The 21,473-nt window shown below is 48.5% G+C and overlaps 1 protein-coding gene across 2 annotated transcripts in view; it reads right to left on the bottom strand.

The window, feature by feature from the left end:
* Positions 1-21,473, bottom strand: part of LOC143766816 (uncharacterized) — an 85,175-nt gene that overhangs the window by 62,720 nt on the left and 982 nt on the right. For both annotated transcript variants that reach the window (XM_077254788.1, XM_077254789.1), the window contains exons 2-10: positions 16,063-16,209; positions 15,755-15,934; positions 15,558-15,681; positions 15,380-15,474; positions 14,388-14,537; positions 14,079-14,258; positions 13,872-13,995; positions 13,691-13,788; positions 13,402-13,492 (exon numbers count right to left, since the gene is read on the bottom strand). In XM_077254788.1, the coding sequence (XP_077110903.1) occupies positions 13,402-13,492; positions 13,691-13,788; positions 13,872-13,995; positions 14,079-14,258; positions 14,388-14,537; positions 15,380-15,474; positions 15,558-15,681; positions 15,755-15,934; positions 16,063-16,209 (1,189 nt within the window). The remainder of the gene's footprint in view (positions 1-13,401; positions 13,493-13,690; positions 13,789-13,871; positions 13,996-14,078; positions 14,259-14,387; positions 14,538-15,379; positions 15,475-15,557; positions 15,682-15,754; positions 15,935-16,062; positions 16,210-21,473) is intronic.

Raw genomic sequence — 21,473 nt, forward strand, 5'->3', positions numbered from 1 at the left:
GATCGGGTAAAATGGGAGTTAACCCTTTCACCCGATCTGCAGGGACGCGATCATTCTGTGACACAGCATATGCATCACAGGTCAGATTGGCACCGCCTTTCATGATGCATACGCTGTGTCACAGGTCGGGAAGGGGTTAATTTATAAAATGGAATCACTTTATGGGGATTTCGACTCTTCTGGTTTAATTTCATGTAGTTTTATTAGGACTTCTGCATATGGTGTGTCCAATCTCATCTGGGATCTGTTCCTGCTGTCCAGCTGGAGTAATCTGCTCCCTACCTCAGCCAATTGGAAAGTACCACACCCTACTAAAGCTCAAAGCACATGGCCAGAATCTGCCAGAAACAGCGTTGTTCTCCTCCGGTTCAGTCCTCTGTGCTCAACTTGCGGCTTGTGTATTTGTTTACTGTTGTGACAGTGGCCCGTTTACTGACTACTCGTGTCTTCTGATTCTGTCCTTCCAGTACTAACCCAGCTACCTATTGTTCTTGCCATCTAATACGACAGAATAGCAGGTAACACCATGGTCCAAGCCTAGGGATCCCAGTGTAAGTCCAGATCCATGTAATGGTGTTAAAGGGCGAGATGAGCAAGGCAATCCTTGGGATATGGTGTTAAGGAATGTATGGCATATGAAGATATACTGAAATCAAACTATATGGAGGCTTTGCTTAATATTAGATTTGTGTAACTTTAAGGTTTTCTGATTCACTGTTATAAGACTTAAATTCTGTTTATTAATCTATACCAGGATGTGCCAAGATATGCCAATGTCTAGATGGACTTTGTAATTCCCCTAGTCTTATCAAGAATAAACGCACCTGCACGTAGGGAGATCAATTCCCAATAAACCAAAGATCAGTAGAATACATACATAGACAGTTGTCCGCCTGACCTAGAGCAGGCCATTAGGGTGATAACGGTACAGAATAATCAACAAGCAATAATCAATCAAAAGTGACCTGTGATAATTGTTATGTTGGAAAAATCCATGATGCAATGTGTTGAGACTGCCTGATTTCTCCTATAAAAGGAGGTATTCTGCGAAGCATTAAAGCAGGGAAGAATAATTTGATACATGATCCACCGTGTCTTGTGTGTTCTTTCCTCAGTGCACGTATCATCTCTTTCAGAGACCCAATTTGGCCACAGACAATTAAGAGGGGTCACACCCTTGTGTGACAGAATTCACAGCTGGCGCTACCAACGAGGGGCTCAGGACGATACGGACGACTACAGCCGCACCAAGTCTCCCCCGTCATCGGTGGGAAGAGTCTGCAGCTCTGAACAAGGTAAGAAAATATATCATCTTACCTGACCTCTGTATTCACGTCCGGGCCTGGGTCAAGATATTTGGCTGTCATCTCTAGGACAATAGACCACATTTGAAAGTCCCGAGTCTACGAACCTGGTCTGATATATACTTCCTAAAGGTACCGTTACACTAAACGACTTACCAATGATCACGACCAGCGATACAACCTGGCCATGATCGTTAGTAAATCATTGTGTGGTTGCTGGGGAGCTGTCACACAGACAGCTCTCTCCAGCGACCAACGATCAGGGGAACGACTTCGGCATCATTGAAACTGTCTTCAACGATGCCGAAGTACCCCTGCAGCACCCGGGTAACCAGGGTAAACATCGGGTTACTAAGCGCAGGGCCGCGCTTAGTAACCCGATATTTACCCTGATTACCATTGTAAAGGTAAAAAAAAAAAAAACACTACATACTCACATTCTGATGTCTGTCACGTCCCCCGCCGGCGTCCACCGGCGTGCACTGAATGTGTACAGTCAGTGCAGGGAAGCTCTCGGCAGCAGTGCGTGCATTAGCAGCGCTCCTGCCGAAAGCAGTTTTAACCCTGTGGACGCCGGGGGACGTGACAGACATCAGAATGTGAGTGTGCACTGGTTTTTTTTTAACTTTTACAATGGTAACCAGGGTAAATATCGGGTTACTAAGCGCGGCCCTGCGCTTAGTAACCCGATATTTACCCTGGTTACAAGTGAACACATCGCTGGATCAGCGTCCCACACGCCGATCCAGCGATGACAGCGGGAGATCAGCGACCAAAAAATGGTCCTGATCATTCCCATCGACCAACGATCTCCCAGCAGGGGCCTGATCGTTGGTCGCTGTCACACGTAAATGACATCGTTAGTGGGATCGTTGCTACGTCACCAAAAGCGTGACGTTGCAACGATATCGTTAACGATATCGTTATGTGTGACTCAGCCTTTAATTGTCTGTATCTGTGTGTATTGTCCAGTCCAATTAAGGGTGTGTCTGGTGTCTAGGCATAAGCCATCCCACACTGTGCAAGGGCTGTTAGAATAGTACAGTGCGGAGGGGGTGTTATTTTAACACCGTGCAATTGCCCTGGTTCCGACCTTAGATGGTCAATGAGTTAGGCTAGGTTCACATTGCGTTAATGTGTGCACGCTAACGGACAGCGTTGCACGGCGAAAATGTCGCAATTAACGCCGTGCAACGGGTCCGTTAGCGCACCCATTGACAGCAATGTAAATTTCGCCTGCAGCGCATCACTAGCGCGTGCCTTTTTCGGCTCGCGCTAGCGATGTGCCGTTCTTCTGTGGCGCGCCTTGGACGCTGCTTGCAGCGTCCGCGGCGCGCCCGAGGTCCGTTCCCCGCTCTCGCAGATCGGGGATCTGCGAGAGCGGGGACGTTAACGCGACCCCTAACGCGGCACCTAAATAAACATTGCGTTAGCGCAATCCGCTAGCGCTAAACGGATTGCCCTAACGCAATGTGAACCTAGCCTTAAACTTATACAGGTGCTCACGTCCGGCCATTCGCCCCATAGTGCGAATCTGCGGTTTGGTGACATGACTGACACGGCATACACACATATGTGACACTAGAACAAAGGATTGTGGCATTGCTATACCCCTCCACTGTAATATCAAACTGCATTAACCAAAATTGATTATTAACCATATTACCGCTCATCGCAGCTGAAGTGACAAAGTTCAGTCCTAGTTGTCTTGGCGACAAGACCAGTGAAGGCAAGGGGAAAGCCTTAACTATTGCATTACTACTCACAGTAGTCTCATGTCTTGCTCTCACTGTGTACAAACCCTAATACTCAGTATCTCACAAGAGGGTTGGCGCATTATTAAAGTACTAGACACCCCCGTCCGCAGATTCAACACTGGTTATTCTGCCTTTTCAGCTGAATTACCTGAATTCAAAGTGCTTAGACTGAACATTCACGCTAAGATATCTGTTCCTAGTCCAGAGGATGCACTACTATACCATATCGAGTCTAATATGTTGTATCATCTACACACACAACACCCTTCAGGTGTGTCCACAATTACGGCAGTCCAGAGGTATATGACGTTTTGGCAAAACAGGAAGTACGGTGGTTGGAACTGTAACATGGGTACCAGCGAGTCTAAAACCAGTCACTTCTCTGCACAAGAGATAGTGGCAGAAAGAAAAGGCAAACAGTATGTTAAAAATGCAAAGCTCCTCCTGAAACTTACAGGATCTACAACCCGAGGGGGAAGGCTTGATGAGACAGAATGGAAAAGTACGTTGTCTAGCAAGAAAAGACTCTCACGAGATAATAATGTTTTAAGAGATGCCGAAGCATGGTATAGAATGGCAAAAGAGATTAAGAGACAAATGTGGGTTGAAGAATGTAATTCTGCCACTGGGGAATATATGTACCGACCACCTCCCGATAAAATGGCTCTGGCTCTAGCAGTTGCACCCGCACCACACAGATCACCCCCATACTCTCCAGAGGGATGGACGTGTGCAGTCTGCCAAAATCAGAATCCAGACTGGAGGGACACGTGTGCTGTGTGTGGGGCACCACGCAATCCTACTTCCTTGTACCCAGTCCTTAATACAGAGGGCACGCCCCATGTCCCGGCGGCCATCTTGTGTCAGGCCACACCTACACCAACAGCCATTTTAAGTAAGGGCACAAGTCACCGAGCGGCCATTTTAGCTCCGGCAGCATCTGGCATATACACAAATGGGGATGAGGATAAAGATGAGGAAGAAACGATTAAGGAGGAAAAGGTAGAAACCGTTCACCCTTCAACCATATCCTCACAGCAAGAAACAGACACCAGCAGTACCACCGTAGGGTGGGAAGCGAACCCAAGAGACATTAAAGCAGCACCGGACCCCTACACACCAAAAATATCCATACCCTACTACATAGATGAGAGCCCAGACAGGACAGGATCCATAAGTGGTTCGGACCACCTCCGTAGTAGGCATACAGCTCCCATCCGTGACAGCTTAATCCCTGCCAGCCGTAGCACCCGCTACGTGAGTTGCAAGCCTCAGGAAGCTGCTACTCTCGTAAACAGTTTACCAGACCCGGAAGGGCACCCTATACCTTTCTACAGGAAGATGAGTCAGATACACAAGACACATGCTGCCTCATGGATAGACTTAATTGGACTAGCAGAAATTAAAGCAGGTGACTCCTTCTGGCCCGTAATGGAACCAAGCTTGAGGCCCATAAGTGGGCTACCTGAATACTATCAGTCCTTATCATCAGGGCAGGACTTCCTCGACAACCTCCGACTTTGGGCTAAAGACCACCTGGCAGACCAAGTCACCTCCCTGCAGGACACCATGCAGGAGAAAGGGGAGTCTGTGGAAAAATTTTACCACAGACAATCAAATGTTTACTGATCTAGAATTTGATCTCCTTGACAAAGCCCATCGCCAAAACTGGGTGCAGGCCTTTGTGCAGGGCCTCCGAGAGCCAATACGCAAGCAGTTCGCACCACAAGGCCAGAGTACCGAAGGCTAGATTCAGAAGTGCTACACACAGTAGCAAAAGGGGTAGAGTTGAACCAACCAGCCAGGCCCCGTACCACTCTCATTTTCTCTCAGGACCCTTCTGACACCGCAAAACCACAAAGGCCTAGGGGCATCTGCTACAACTGTGGCAAAGTAGGGCACCTTAAAAGGAACTGCAGATCAGCTCGTCAGGAGGGGGCCATGGCAGCCGCAGCCCACCCAGGGACCACCTGGGCCCCATCCACAATAGGACATTGGCAAGCCGGATCCACTGCACACACTACTCATACTCTTACACTCCACAAAACAGCCGAGTGAGTGGACCAACGCCTACCATCCAGATACAGGTTGAGGGTAAACCCCTTAATTTCCTGGTGGATACCGGTGCAGCCAGAAGTGTAATCAGGAACACTGACTTACCCGACCCGGACTGTTTCACGGATGAAGTAGTGCCTTGTGTAGGGGTGGATGGTAACACACGGTACACTCCAATGACCAGACCCCTTCATATTGGTCTACAACCCACACAGAGTATGCTGTCTCAACTAGTAGTCTCATCCACCTTCCCCGGCAACCTACTAGGATCAGACCTATCAAAACTTCAAGCCAGTATTCTGTTGCACGAGGATGGAATTGTCATTCTTACAACCCCACTCTCACCGGAGCAGTCTGCAGAAGTGTACGGTCTCTTCTCTTTACAGGACGCACCTGTGGATTCTTTGGACATTGAACTGATGGCACTGATCCCAGACTCGCTGTGGGCGCGAGGACCGGAAGATATTGGCAGGCTCAAAGTCCAGCCTGTGAAGGTGGAGCTGAAACCAAGAGCTCTGTTGCCACGGAAACCGCAATACCCACTCTCCACGTCACAATCTGCCGCCATCACACAACAACTGAAAATATACCTGGAAAATAGAGCAATCATCCCCACCAAGTCACCATGCAACACCCCTTTGTTTCTGGTAAAGAAGAAAACACCTAAAGGACAGCCTACAAAGTTACGCATGGTACATGACTTGCGTGCTGTCAATGAAGCCACAGTGTTGGACACGCCGATTGTGCCCAACCCCCCCCCCCCCCACACACACACACACTGCTTTCATCAATCCCACCAACCTCCCCATGGTTCACGGTGATTGACCTGGCCAATGCCTTCTTCAGTGTACCTCTACATCCTGACAGCCAGTACCTGTTTGCTTTCACACACGAGGGTCGGCAATACACTTGGACAGTGATGCCTCAAGGGGCACAAAATAGCCCCTCCATGTTGACCCAAGCCATGACAATGGTCCTGGAACCCTGGAAGATGACACATCCCACTACAACCCTCCTACAGTACGTGGATGACCTCCTCCTCTGTGCTGACACCCTGCCAAAAGCACAGACCAAGTCCATTTCTTTACTACAGTTCCTGGCCAACAATGGATGCAAGGCATCTAAAGACGAGCTACAGTTCTGCAAGGAAAAAGTTTCTGGGACACTGCATCTCTCACCAGACCAAACACCTAACTGAAGACAGGAAAACAGCTGTCCAGAACATACCTCTGCCAACCAAGCCCCCACAGCTGCAGTCCTTCCTTGGACTTGTATCCTACTGCTGTCCCTGGATCCTAGATGCCCCTCTCCACATGCAACCCCTGTATGACTGCCTCAAGGACACTCCGTTCAGTCTGACCAAGGAAGCCATTGATGGGTTCTACATACTAAAGGCTGCTATCACATCCTCTCCTGCCCTGGGACTCACAGACTACAGCAAACTATTCTGCCTATTTGTCATAGAGAAGCAAGGCCATGCAACTGGAGTCATCACTCAGCTCCACAGAGGCAAACAACGGCCTCTTGGGTACTACTCGGATAGACTTGACCCAGTGGCCCTTGGAGCCCCAACCTTTATGAGAGCTGTGTTTGCAACTCACCTGTTGATGGATAAGACTTCTCACATAATTCTAGGCCACGAACTGAAGCTAATGGCACCTCATGACATTACAGCTATTCTGGCCCACACACAGCCAAAGCATCTGTCTGTCGCCCGCCATTTACGCCAACTGATGTACCTTTGGAAGATCCTGACCTGACACTCTTCGTGGTTGGATCAAGGTACGCAGACCAGGAAGGCCACTTTCACACTGGTATAGTGGTGGTCACAGAAGATACTGTGCTGCTGGCACAACCACTGCCTCCATCCATCTCTGCACAGGAGGCAGAACTGAAGGCCTTGACAGAAGCATGCAAAATGTCTGCCCAACGCAAAGCTACAATATACTCTGACTCATACTACGCTCATTGCGTATGTCACGACTATGGAGCAATCTGGAGGGCAAGAGACTTCATCACGGCGAATAGAACGCCTGTCAGACACCACAAAGCCATACAGGAACTGATGGGGTCCTTATTGATGCCAGAAAGAGTTGCGGTGGTAAAAATTAGGGCGCACACTGGAGGCACTTCAAAGGAAGCGGTGGGCAACAGACTGGCTGATGTCACAGCAAAAGAAGCGGCCTTACTACCACTGGACACAGAAACATCTTATCTGTACTCTCTTGTGGACTCTGGAGTAGAAGAAGCAATCCTAGGAAAAGATGCTCTCCACACTCCAGAAGCAGGCATCCAAGGAAGAAAAGGACCAATGGACCCAAGATGGAGCCACACAGGATGAAAGACACCTGATGATGAACAAGGGAAAACCCTGTCTACCCAGAGTCCTCTACCCTATGGTGGCCAAATGGGCCCATGGCACCACTCACCAGTCCAAGATTAAGATGCACAATCTTGTCCTCCAGTACTACCATGCCCCAGGCTTCTCGACAACAGCCGCCAACATCACAAAGGAATGTCTTGTCTGTGCCCGATGAAATCCAGGGAAAACAGGAAAAATACCTCAGAAATGCACACCTAGACCCCTATACCCTTTCCAGCGCATACAGATAGATCATGTACAAATGCCGCACTCAGTGGGGTTTGAGTATGTCTTAGTGGTGATAGACATATTCTCAGGGTGGCCAGAAGACTTTCCAGCCAAAAATCAGTCAGCAAAGACCACTGCAAAGAAGCTCCTCTCTGAGATAGTGTGCAGATATGTTCTCCCAGAAACCATAGAGAGTGACCAAGGGCCTGCATTCACTGCCAACCTCACAAAAGAGATATGGGACGCACTCAGGACTGAGTAGGCCCTTCACACTCCATATCACCCACAGAGAAGTTGCAAGGCTGAGAGGTTAAATGGGACGCTGAAATGTAAAATACTGAAAGCAGCACAAGAAACAGGGAAACCATGGCATGAGAGTCTCCCTCTTGCACTATTTAGTGTCAGACACACACCATCTGGTTCTACCAAACTTAGCCCATATGAGATCGTGTTTGGAAGTGCTCCCAGGCTAGGATTGTACTTCCCACAGCAGTTGTCCATGCAGTATGACCCTTTGACTAAGTTTGTGATTGAATTAACAAAGCACCCAACTAAAATACATTCTCGAGTGTTTTCATCCATCCCAGCTCCTGAGGACCTAGAGGGAACCCACCAGATCCAGCCCGGTGATTGGGTCCTAACCAAGAGGTTCAACAGACGCACCCTCGAGCCCAGATACGACCGCCCGTACCAAGTCCTGTTGACCACTGCCACAGCAGTCAAGCTTGAAGGAAAGCCCACATGGATCCACGCTTCCCACTGCAAGAAGGTGCCAGATCCAGAGGCCAGTGGCGACTGCCACTCTTCATCCATCTGATACTTAGCCCCTTGGCTACTGCTGGAGCTAGATAAAGGATATCACCCATGAGGAGCTTATAGTAACTTTCTGGTATAATGTCTCCAGCCCCATAATCAAATTGATATTTGACTCTTGTCTCATAGTTGAATGCCCAGGCCCCATGGCACAGTTTGATATCTGGCTAGGCACTCAATTCATCTGTGTCACCACAGCTGAAAGGGGGGGGGGGGGGGGGCAGGGTCAAACTGTGAGGATTGGTCACTTGTTGGGTGGCACGCCGGTGAAAGTAGTTGGGGATATCAGCCAGTCCTAGCCCTGCAATGAAGGGACAAATGGGGAGCCAGCCTAATCACCCGTATGACCCTGACCAACGCCCCTTTCAAAGGCCAGAGAGCCTTTCGGGGTTCAGTGCTCCCCATCCCTGCCACCCACTCTCCCAAAGATGGATGCATAGTTCTCAACCTTACTATTGACAATGCTCCAGAAGATGACCAAGGGTTATATGTACTAGGCTCAAGTACAAAACTTGGTAGAGAAGGGGAAGAAGGTGACAAAATGGGGAAATTTCGATTGAGAAATCTTGATTCCAGGCACATCTCTGAAACTGAAGAGATAGATGAAACAATACCAGGAGCCAAATTCCTATTAGATTTGACCTATGAGGATAAACTTGCCATAGAAACAGGATTCTCTGACGCCAATGTCTGGCTCGAGTGGGTAAGATACACTGTGACTAATGCGAACTGCTCCTCATGCATAGCCTGTACCGCTGCCAGACCTCATTTAGGTACAGTACCTTTCCCAATAGACCCACGCATAGATGAAAAGGGATTCTTATGTGTCCTGTCCCTGTACATGGATAACCAACCAAGTACCTCACATAAATGCCAAACTGTATCTCACTTATACCCACCTAACCAAAGTAACGAACCAACTGGCCATGGGATCACCCCTATCCAGAGAACTACACCTGTTTTGAAAGGAAAGGTCCCGGACGACAGTAAATAACCTACCATGTCAAACTGCACCTTTAACCCAATCCCGCCTCTTCCTTCCCTTATCCTCCCCTCTTTTGAAGTCCATTCTGTCCGCATCTACTCCCCCTCCAACCTCCAAGTGGCCATCATATACCGACCTCCAGGCCCGACCACTGCCTTTATTGACCAATTCTCCACCTGGCTTCTTCACTTTCTCTCTGCTGACATTCCCACCATCATCATGGGTGACTTCAACATCCCCATTGATAACCTTCAGTCAACAGCCTCCAAACTTCTGTCCCTTACCTCATCCTTTGGACTTACTCAATGGTCCTCCGCAGCCACCCACACAGACGGGCATACACTAGACCTGGTATTCACCCGTCTCTGCTCTCTATCTAACTTCAACACCTCCCCTCTCCCTCTATCCGACCACCATCTGCTCACCTTCTCATCCCTGTCCTCCTCACCGGTCATCCATTTCCAGCAACATGCGCACCCCCGCAGAAACCTTGCACACCTAGACACCCACACACTCTGACTCCATCCTACCACTGGCATCCATATCCTCACTCCACGACACAGACGCTGCCACTGCTTTCTACAATGCCACTCTCGCATCAGCTATTGACACGGTTGCCCCTCTCGTCCATGGCAGAGTGTGAAGTATCAATAGACAACCTTGGCACAATAGCACCACTAAAAAGCTCCGGCAAGTGTCCAGAGTTGCGGAGCGGCATTGGAAGAAAACACACTCGCAAGATGACTTCACTGTAATCAAACAAGCAACACTCACTTTTAAATCTGCTCTCACCTCTGCTAAACAGGCCTACTTCACAACCCTCGTATCTTCCCAATCCTACAACCCCAAAAAGTTATTCAAAACCTTAAACTCCCTCCTCCGCCCCCAACTGCCCCCTCCAACCTCCCTCATCTCTGCTGAGGACTTTGCCACACACTTTAAAAATAAGATCGACCAGACAAGGCAAATCTTCATTGTTCAACCACCACAACCCCTTTGTATACCAGACCAATGCTCAAACCCCATAACCTCCCTATACAACATCACTGAAGGGGGGCTTAACTGTCTCCTCTCCAAATCGCACCTCACGATCTGTGCGCTCGACCCCATCCCATCCCACCTCCTCCCCAACCTCACCACCACACTTATCCCATCCCTAACCCACCTGTTCAACCTATCACTAACTTCTGGCACCTCCTCCTTCTAGACCTGTCCTCTGCTTTTGACACAGTTGACCACTGCCTCCTACTACAGATCCTCTCCTCCTTTGGCATCAAAGATCTCGCCCTATCCTGGATCACCTCGTACCTTTACAACCGCACTTTCAGCATCTCCCACTCCCACACTACCTCCTCATCCCACCCTCTCTCTGTTGGAGTCCCCCAAGGCTCTGTTCTAGGACCCCTACTCTTCTCAATCTATACACTTGGCTTGGGACAACTCATAAAGTCCCATGGATTCCAGTCCACCTCTATGCTGATGACACTCAGATCTACCTCTCTGGCCCAGACGTCACCGCTCTGCTGTCCAGAATCCCAGGGTACTAATCAGCCATATCCTCCTTCTTCTCCTCTCGCTTCCTCAAACTCAATGTGAACAAATCTGAGCTCATCATCTTTCCTTCATCCCACAGATCCTCCTTATCTGACCTATCTATCGCAATCAATGACATCATGCTTTCCCCCGTACCGGAAGTCCGCTGCCTCGGAGTAACCTTCGACTCTGCCCTGTCCTTCAAACCGCACATTCAAGCTCTTTCCACCTCCTGTCGCCTCCAGCTCAAAAATATCTCCAGAATCCATCCTTTCCTCAACCTTCAATCTACTAAAATGCTTGTGCATGCCCTCATCATCTCCCGCCTTGACTACTGCAACAATCTTTTCTGCGGCCTACCTGCTAACACCCTTGCACCTCTCCAGTCCATCCTTAACTCTGCTGCCCGACTAATCCATCTCTCTCCTCGCTACTCCTCCGCTTCCCCCCTCTGCAAATCTTTTCACTGTCTCCCATTCTCTCAGCGTATCCAGTTCAAATTACTAATACTGAACTACAAAGCCATCCATAACCTGTCTCCTCCATATATCTCTGAACTAATCTCCATATATCTTCCGTCACGTAATCTCCGGTCCTCCCAAGACCTCCTTTTCTCCTCCACACTTATCCGCTCCTCATCCAATCGCCTCCAAGACTTCTCCCGAATATCCCCCATCCTCTGGAATTCTCTGCCCCAACACGTCCGGTTATCCACCACATTCGGATCCTTCAGACAGAACCTGAAAACTCATCTCTTCTGGAAAGCTTACAGCCTGCACTGACCCCGCTGCCTCCTCATCACTACCGAAGCTACCGCCTCACCAACACCGGAGCTCCTGCAACCCTCAACCTACTGTCTCCTTCCCCATAATCCTGCAGAATGTAAGCCCCCAAGGTCAGGGTCCTCGCCCCTCTGTATCAGTCTGTCATTGTTAGTTTGTTTATTGTAAGTGATATCTGTAACTTGTATGTAACCCCTTCTCATGTACAGCACCATGGAATCAATGGTGCTATATAAATAAATAATAATAAAAAATCTAAATACTGTAATGACCAGATAATCCCAGTCCAGGAGGGCAGTCTAAACAATGACTCTTTACTGGTAGGCCAAATCTACCAATTGCCTGATGTATATTGGCTATGTGGGGACAGGAAAATAAGGCCTAGACTTAATATCCCTTGGAAAGGACAGTGTGCTATGATAAAAGCCCTTTTATATCTTTGATCTACCTAATTTTTTTTTTTTAAGCCTCCAATAGCCACAATATTATATGCATTATCAACAATAATATCAATGCTATTATATGCATTATGTAAAAATGGGGGGCAGGTCAGTGAGGGATCAGTGACCTGTCATAAGCCAATAAGATGAATATGTAATCCGACTACCACATAAAGTCCCGCCTACAGCCCACCCCAGAGCATGAGAATCTCATTAACTGAGCACTACAAATACAGATTACACAACAGTAAACCAGAGTTGCATTCATTTATGGTGGACCATTGGAGCTACTATGAATCCTGACCAGAAGATTAGAGAAAATAATATTGCTCCCCATTTCAGGAGAGATCGTGCAGTAATCTGAATTTCTTAGGATCAAAAACAATGTAATTTATGAGGTGGAGTGAATCCATGAAACCAGGGCTGGAGCCAACACATCTCCTGCAGGCGGGAATAAATGTATATTACAGCCATCAGCCACGCACAGCTCAGAGATATATCATGGCACCGGTGTGATGGGTTTTATGTAGATTATCACAATCCTCCTTGAAGTCAGTCAGTTTTAATACAAATTGAAAAGTCAGGATAAAGGGAAACTCTGTTACTGTCCAGAAATTCACACTTGGCCTCACTGCACATTTAATGCTGTCGATCATAAAAGTGAAGTTTGGCCAGAAAGACTGGACCTGGTCTTGTAGGGACCATATGATCACATTCAGCAGCACAGAAGGGAGAGGAGGGAGATTCATCCGATAAGATCTCAGGGTTCTAGGAAGCCAACAGCATCATTACCCTCCGCTTTCTCTTACAGGCCCATCAGAATATTTTTCTTCAGGTGATTTTCTATCTTGTCAGCACATTCTACGCACGCTGTCATTTGGCTTTGTAGTTCACAGATCTGGGCAGGTAACAGCGACTCCTAAACCCAGGGGGTAGGTGGATCCTCCAGGTTGTAAGTTCTATAGAAAAGGGCTTTCAATGCCCAAAGTTATTTGAACAGTTTTGGGTGGAGGAGAATGTTGTGGTCTCGAGGCAAAATGGTGATCATGGTAATACGGCCGGACTACACCACCGATAAAGCAGCCACAGCCGGTGACTGAGAACAATCTGTGACTTCTCTGCATTTAGTGGTCACTACTCACCTGGGTAGCCATATGTAGGAATCTCCTCTTTACACCACTCATCCCCCCTCACATATGTCTCTGTAGTATTAATATGGGTCAGATCTTCACCCTGAAACAAATATTGTAAAAGTCACCGACACATGGAGAAGTCCCATCTATGATCAGCTCTAATCCTGCCATCTCCACCGTTCTCATTACACAAGTATAAAACATATAATACTGGTGGATAAAACAAGACTGAGCACAAGACCTTCACCGGCGTCTACACAACATAGGGGAGATCTCCTGACACCTTCTCTCCATCTACCTGATGATCCTGAGGAGCACTGGGATCTTCTTGATTACAGTCCTGTGGAAGAAGAGGACGGGGACATCTCTCTGGTGTTGTCCTCTTACTGGATAGATCTGGAGGAAACACATACAGGGAGTGAATTCATTCTTTACATACAGATAATTATAGGCCGTGTGTATTTAGTCCTGTCTATTACCTGGAGATGTGAGGGGCTGGGGAACCTCCATTATGACGTTCTTGTACAGATCTCTGTGTCCTTCTAAATACTCCCACTCCTCCATGGAGAAATAGACAGCGACATCCTGACACCTTATAGGAACCTGACACATACAATGATACCGTCATCCCCCTGATCCCTTCATAGTGTTACTGTATAATGTCCCAGCATTCCCAGCAGTGTCACCTCTCCAGTCAGCAGCTCAATCATCTTGTAGATGAGTTCTAGGATCTTCTGGTCATTGATGTCCTCATGGATCAGGGGGTGAGGTGGAGGCCAAGTGATTGGGCTCAGGGGTCTTCCCCATCCCTCAGACACAGGGTCCTGACAGCGATCACTAGAGGTCTTCTTCACCACTGTGTAATCCTGGTAATGGAGAGACACATTAATAAATCTCACTACAGACATTTCCAGAGTCCTCACCTCTCCAGTTCTGTCCATGTGTTATTCCCATAGATAAGAATGATGTAATGTGACAAAATCAGAATTTCTCACCTCTCCAGTAAGCCGGAAGAGGATCTCTAGGGTGAGGTGTAATATCCTCTCCGCCATCTTGTCTCTGTCAATATCCATCTTTGATGGGTAAATCAGGACAATTCTCTTTTGTAGAAGATCTTCACTGAGGGGATCCGATATTGTAGACACCTGAATGAGAAGATGAGCCGATGGAACATCATAAGAATTCTGTGTAATATACGGGGGAGCATGGGGGCCAGTAGTAATATATGGGGCACACGGGGGCCAGTAGTAATAAATGGGGGCACACGGGGGCCAGTAGTAATATATGGGGGCACATGGGGTCCAGTAGTAATATATGGGGGCACACGGGGGCCAGTAGTAATATATGGGGGCACACGGGGGCCAGTAGTAATATATGGGGCACACGGGGGCCAGTAGTAATATAATAATAATAATCTTTATTTTTATATAGCGCTAACATATTCCGCAGCGCTTTACAGTTTGCACTCATTATCTATGAGGACACACAGGGGCCAGTAGTAATATATGGGGGCACACAGGGGCCAGTAGTAATATATGGGGCACACGGGGGCCAGTAGTAATATATGGGGGCACACGGGGGCCAGTAGAAATATATGGGGCACACAGGGGCCAGTAGTAATATATGGGGCACACGGGGGCCAGTAGTAATATATGGGGGCACACAGGGGCCAGTAGTAATATATGGGGCACACAGGGGCCAGTAGTAATGTATGGGGGCACACGGGGGCCAGTATTAATATACGGGGGCACACAGGGGCCAGTAGTAATAAATGGGGCACACAGGGGCCAGTAGTAATATATGGGGGCACACGGGGGCCAGTAGTAATATATGGGGGTACAAAGGGGCCAGTAGTAATATATGGGGCACACAGGGGCCAGTAGTAATATATGGGGCACACAGGTGCCAGTAGTAATATATGGGGGCACACAGGGGCCGGCGTCTACACATCATAGGGGAGATCTCCTGACACCTTCGATCCATCTACCTGATGAGCCTGAGGAGCACTGGGTTCTTGTTTACAGTCCTGTGGAAGAAGAGGATGGGGACATGTCTCTGGTGTTGTCCTCTTACTGGATAGATCTGGAGGAAACACATACAGGGAGTGAATTCATACTTTACATACAGATAATTATAGGCTGTATGTATTTAGTCCTGTCTATTACCTGGAGATGTGAGGGGCTGGGGAACCTCCATTATGACGTCCTTGTACAGATCTCTGTGTCCTTCTAAATACTCCCACTCCTCCATGGAGAAATGGACAGCGACATCGTGACACCTTATAGGAACCTGACACATACAATGATACCGTCATCCCCCGATCCCTTCATAGTGTTATTGTATAATGTCCCAGCAGTGTCACCTCTCCAGTCAGCAGCTCAATCATCTTGTAGGTGAGTTCTAGGATCTTCTGGTCATTGATGTCCTCATGGATCAGGGGGTGAGGTGGAGGCCCAGTGATTGGGCTCAGGGGTCTTCCCCATCCCTCAGACACAGGGTCCTGACAGCGATCACTAGAGGTCCTCTTCACCACTGTGTAATCCTGGTAATGGAGAGACACATTAATAAATCTCACTACAGACATTTCCAGAGTCCTCACTCTCCAGTTCTGTCCATCTGTTATTCCCATAGATAAGAATGATGTAATGTGACGTCATCAGAATCTCTCACCTCTCCAGTAAGCCGGAAGAGGATCTCCAGGGTGAGGTGTAATATCCTCTTCGCCATCTTGTCTCTGTCCATATCCATCTGTGATGGGTAAATCAGGAAAATTTTCTTTTGTAGATCTTCACTGAGAGGATCCGATATTGTAGAGACCTGAATGAGAATATGAGCCGATGGAACATCATAAGAATCCTGTGTAATATTTGGGGGCACACAGGGGCCAGTAGTAATATATGGGGGCCAGTAGTAATATATGGGGCACACGGGGGCCAGCAGTAATATATGGGGACACACGGGGGCAAGTAGTAATATATGGGGGCACACGGGGGCCAGTAGTAATATATGGGGCACACGGGGGCAGTAGTAAAATATGGGGGCACACAGGAGACAGTAGAAATATATGGGGACACACAGGGGCCAGTAGTAATATATGAGGCACACAGGGGCCAGTAGTAATATATGGGGGCACACGGGGGCCAGTAGTAATATACGGGGGCACACAGGGGCCAGTAGTAATATATGGGGGCACAAAGGGGCCAGTAGTAATATATGGGGCACACAGGGGCCAGTAGTAATACATGGGGCACACAGAGGCCAGTAGTAATATATGGGGGCACACGGGGCCAGTAGTAATATATGGGGGTACAAAGGGGCCAGTAGTAATATATGGGGCACACAGGGGCCAGTAGTAATATATGGAGGCACACAGGGGCCAGTAGTAATATATGGGGGCACACAGGGGCCAGTAGTGATATATGGGGGCACACAGGGGCCAGTATTATTATTAATTATTATTATAGCGCCATTTTTTCCATGGCGCTTTACATGTGAGGAGGCGTATACATAATACAAACAAGTACAATAATCTTGACCAATACAAGTAATATATGGGGCACACAGGGGCCGGTAGTAATATATGGGGCACACAGGGGCCAGTAGTAATATATGAGGGCACACAGGGGCCAGTAGTAATATATGGGGGCACACAGGAGCCAGTAGTGATATATGGGGGCACACAGGGGCCAGTAGTAATATATGTGGCACACAGGGGCCAGTAGTAATATATGGGGGCACTCGGGGGCCAGTAGTAATATATGGGGGCAGACGGGGGCCAGTAGTAATATATGGGGGCACACAGGAGCCAGTAGTAATATATGGGGGCACACGGTGGCCAGTAGTAATATATGGGGGCACACGGGGGCCAGTAGTAATATATGGGGGCACAGAGGGTCCAGTAGTAATATATGGGGGCATACGGGGGCCAGTAGTAATATATGGGTGCAAACAGGGGCCATTACTAATATATGGGGGCAAACAGCGGCAGTAGTAATATATGGGGGCACACGAGGCCAGTAGTAATATATGGGGGCACACAGGGGCCAGTAGTAATATATGGGGGCACACGGGGGCCAGTAGTAATATATGGGGGCACACGGGGGCCAGTAGTAATATATGGGAGCACACAGGGGCCAGTAGTAATATATGGGGGCACACAGGGTCGAGTAGTAATACAGAACCATCCTTAGGGGTGCACGCGTCACAGAAGCAAAGCATCACGGAAGATAAGCGTCGTGATACAGCAGTTATTTCATGGCAGTTAGTCAGGCCAGTAGTCAGGTAACCCACACTCTGTCCTCCCTTTTATCCATGTGCTTTATTCCTATCCTCCTATGCTCCCTTGCAATCCACATTCACCGCCCAATCCCCCCTACACCACGACTCATACACATCAGCTCCTCACTCCTTCCCTCTCCCATGTACAGCTCCCATGCACTTCTCACCTTCCTGAAAAACCTCAGCCCATCTTACCCAAACACACTGCACAAAAAAACTTCAAACACTTCCAAAAACTACATGCTTTTTATCTTGTTACTCCTACTGATTTCGGGGGACATATCCCCCAACCCCAGTCCCCCATCCTCAACCGCTACCCTACCTCATATCAAAACCATACTAACCTTATTAATATTACTTGCACTCCCTCATCTGTCTCTTTCAACTGTGCCCTTTGGAATCCACAGTCTGTATGTAACAAGCTTCCTTTCCTGCACAACTACTTTCTGAACAACTCTCTAAATCTGTTGGCCCTCACTGAAACCTGGATCCAGGACTCTGACACTGTCTCCCCTGCTGCCATTTCCCATGGTGGCTTACAATTCTCCCATTCCCCAAGACCCACAAACAGACCTGGTGGTGGAGTCGGCATACTCTTGTCCCCCCAATGCACGTTCCAGGTTATACCCCCAGTTCCTTCACTTTCATTCCCTTCTTTTGAGGTCCACACCATCAGGCTCTTCCGTCCCCTCTCCCTCAGAGTAGCGGTCATATACCGGCCCCCAGGCTCACCCACCCATTTCCTGGACCACTTTTCAGCCTGGCTGCCGCACTTCATGTCCTCAGAACTACCAACCCTTATCCTGGGAGACTTCAACATTCCCATTAACAGCCCCACTTCCACATCTGCATCCCAGCTTCTATCACTAACCACTTCCCTAGACCTCTCACAGCTCTCAACCTCTGAAACACACAAAGACGGTAACACCCTGGACCTGGTCTTTGCCCGGCTCTGTTCAATCTTACCTAGATAACTCACCACTTCCCCTCTCTGACCACAACATTCTCTCCTTCACACTCACAATTCCTCGCCCACCCCAGCACCCTCCTACCTACCACACATTCAGAAATCTACATGCCATTAACCCTCATACACTTTCAGACTCCTTACACTCATCACTGTCCCCAATCTCCTCTTTTTCCTGTCCTGATCTGGCTGTACATCACTACAATGACACTCTTAGAAGCACCCTTGAACAAGTACCTCCCCTCACCCTCAGAACCTCCAAACACAGAATGAAACAGCCCTGGCTCACATCGCAAACCCGATTTCTCCAGCGATGCTCTAGGTGTGCTGAACGCTTATGGAGGAAAACTCGCACCCCAGAAGACTTCATACACTTCAAATTTATGTTAAGGACCTATAACTCTGCCCTTCACCTCGCCAAACAGTCCTACTACACCACCCTGATCTCCTCACTATCCAACCACCCCAAGAAACTTTTTGACACCTTTCACTCCCTCCTCAGGCCAAAAGCACAAGACCCTATCACAGACATTTGTGCTGATGACCTGGCTTCCCACTTTATAGAGAAAATAGACAATATCCGTCCCAGACACCAAGTGCAATGACTCCCATTCCTCCCTGCATCTCCCCTGGCTCACTCTCCACATTTGATCTCATCACAGAAGAAGTCTCCAAGCTCCTCTCCTCTTCTCGTCCGACTACATGCTCTACCGACCCCATTCCCTCACACCTCCTCCAGTCTCTCCAGTTGTCACAACTCACCTAACTACAATTTTTAATCTCTCCCTCTCCTCTGGCATTTTCCCCTCCTCCTTCAAACACTCTATCATTACTCTATTACTAAAAAAAAACACCCTTGACCCATCATGCACAAACTACAGACCGGTCTTCAATCTCCCCTTCATCTCAAAACTCCTGGAGCGCCTAGTCTACTCCCACCTTACCCGTTACCTCTCCACTCATTCCCTCCTAGACCCTTCACAGTCCGGGTTCCGCCCCCTACATTCAACAGAAACTGCACTCATCAAGGTGACCAATGACCTTCTGACAGCAAAATGTAACGGTGACCACTCTCTGCTCATTCTCATCGATCTTTCTGCAGCTTTCGACACTGTTGACCACCCTCTCCTACTCTCTAGGCTCCAGTCACTAGGCAATAAGGACACTGCTCTCTCCTGGTTCTCTTCCTATCTTTCTGAACGCTCCTTCAGTGTTCTGTTCTCCGGCTCCACTTCATCTCCTCTTCCTCTCACTGTCAGGGTACCTCAGGGCTCAGTCCTTGGCCCCCTTCTCTTCTCCCTCTACACGGCCCCAATTGGACAGACCATCAGCAGATTTGGCTTTCAGTACCATCTTTATGCTGATGACACACAACCATATACGTCATCCCCTGACCTTACCCCCGCTGTACTACAGAACGCCACTGACTGTCTGTCTGCAGTCTCCAACATCATGTCCGCTCTCTATCTGAAACTCAACCTCTCCAAAGCTGAACTTCTTCTGCTCCCGCCTTCTACTAACCTCCCTAAATCTGACATTTCCCTCTCCGTGGGTGGCACCATAATAACACCCCGGCAGCAGGCACGCTGTCTTGGGTGTTATGTTTGACTCCGATCTCTCCTTCACCTCCCACATACAATCTCTTGCCCGCTCATGCCGCTTACACCTAAAGAACATCTCTAGAATCCGCCCTTTTCTCACCATGGAGACAACAAAAACCCTCACTGTCGCCCTAATCCACTCCCGTCTGGACTACTGCAACTCTCTATTAATTGGCCTCCCCCTCACGCGACTTTCCCCTCTCCAGTCTATCCTTAATGCAGCAGCCAGGGTCGTCCATCTGGCTAATCGTTACTCGGACGTGTCCGCTCTTCGCCAGTCGCTACACTGGCTGCCCATTCATTACAGGATACAATTCAAAGTACTTGTTCTCACCCACAAAGCTCTCCACAGTGCGGCCCCCCTTACATCTCCTCCCTCATTTCTATTGGCCTAGCCGACCGCTGCGCTCTGCAAACGACTTTCGACTAACCTCTGCACTAATCCGTACCTCCCACTCCCGACTCCAAGACTTCTCCCGTGCTGCGCCAATCCTCTGGAATGCTCTACCCCAAGATATTAGGACCATCCACAACTTGCATAGTTTTAGGCGCTCGCTCAAAACACATTTGTTCAGAGCAGCCTACCACGGTCACTAATCAAACTCATTTTATGTTTGTGTGTGTGGCCCATTCACTATCTCCATCTACCCCACACTCCCTGAAGATGGCTGGACCATCATTGTAAATACACACCTGTACTTTGTATCTCCCCCTCCTCATTGTAGATTGTAAGCTCTCACGAGCAGGGTCGTCGTATTTCGCTTTAATTATTGTATTGTTAATGTTCTTACTTATGACTTTTGTGTTTGAAACTGTTAAGCGCTGCGGAATAGGTTGGCGCTATATAAAGATTATTATTATATGAGGGCACACAGGGGCCAGTAGTAATATATGAGGGCACACAGGGGCCAGTAGTAATATATGGGGGCACACAGGGGCCAGTAGTAATATATGGGGGCACACAGGGGCCAGTAGTAATATATGGGGGCACACAGGAGCCAGTAGTAATATATGGGGGCACACAGGAGCCAGTAGTGATATATGGGGGCACAAAGGAGCCAGTAGTAATATACAGGGGCCAGTAGTAATATATGGGGCACACAGGCGGCAGTAGTAATATATGGGGGCACACAGGGGCCAGTAGTAATATATGGGGCACACAGGGGCCAGTAGTAATATATGGGAGCACACGGGGGCCAGTAGTAATATATGGGGGCGCACGGGGGCCAGTAGTA

The sequence above is a fragment of the Ranitomeya variabilis genome, chromosome 4 (assembly GCF_051348905.1).
Source record: "Ranitomeya variabilis isolate aRanVar5 chromosome 4, aRanVar5.hap1, whole genome shotgun sequence".
In the NCBI taxonomy this organism is placed as follows: Eukaryota; Metazoa; Chordata; class Amphibia; order Anura; family Dendrobatidae; genus Ranitomeya; species Ranitomeya variabilis.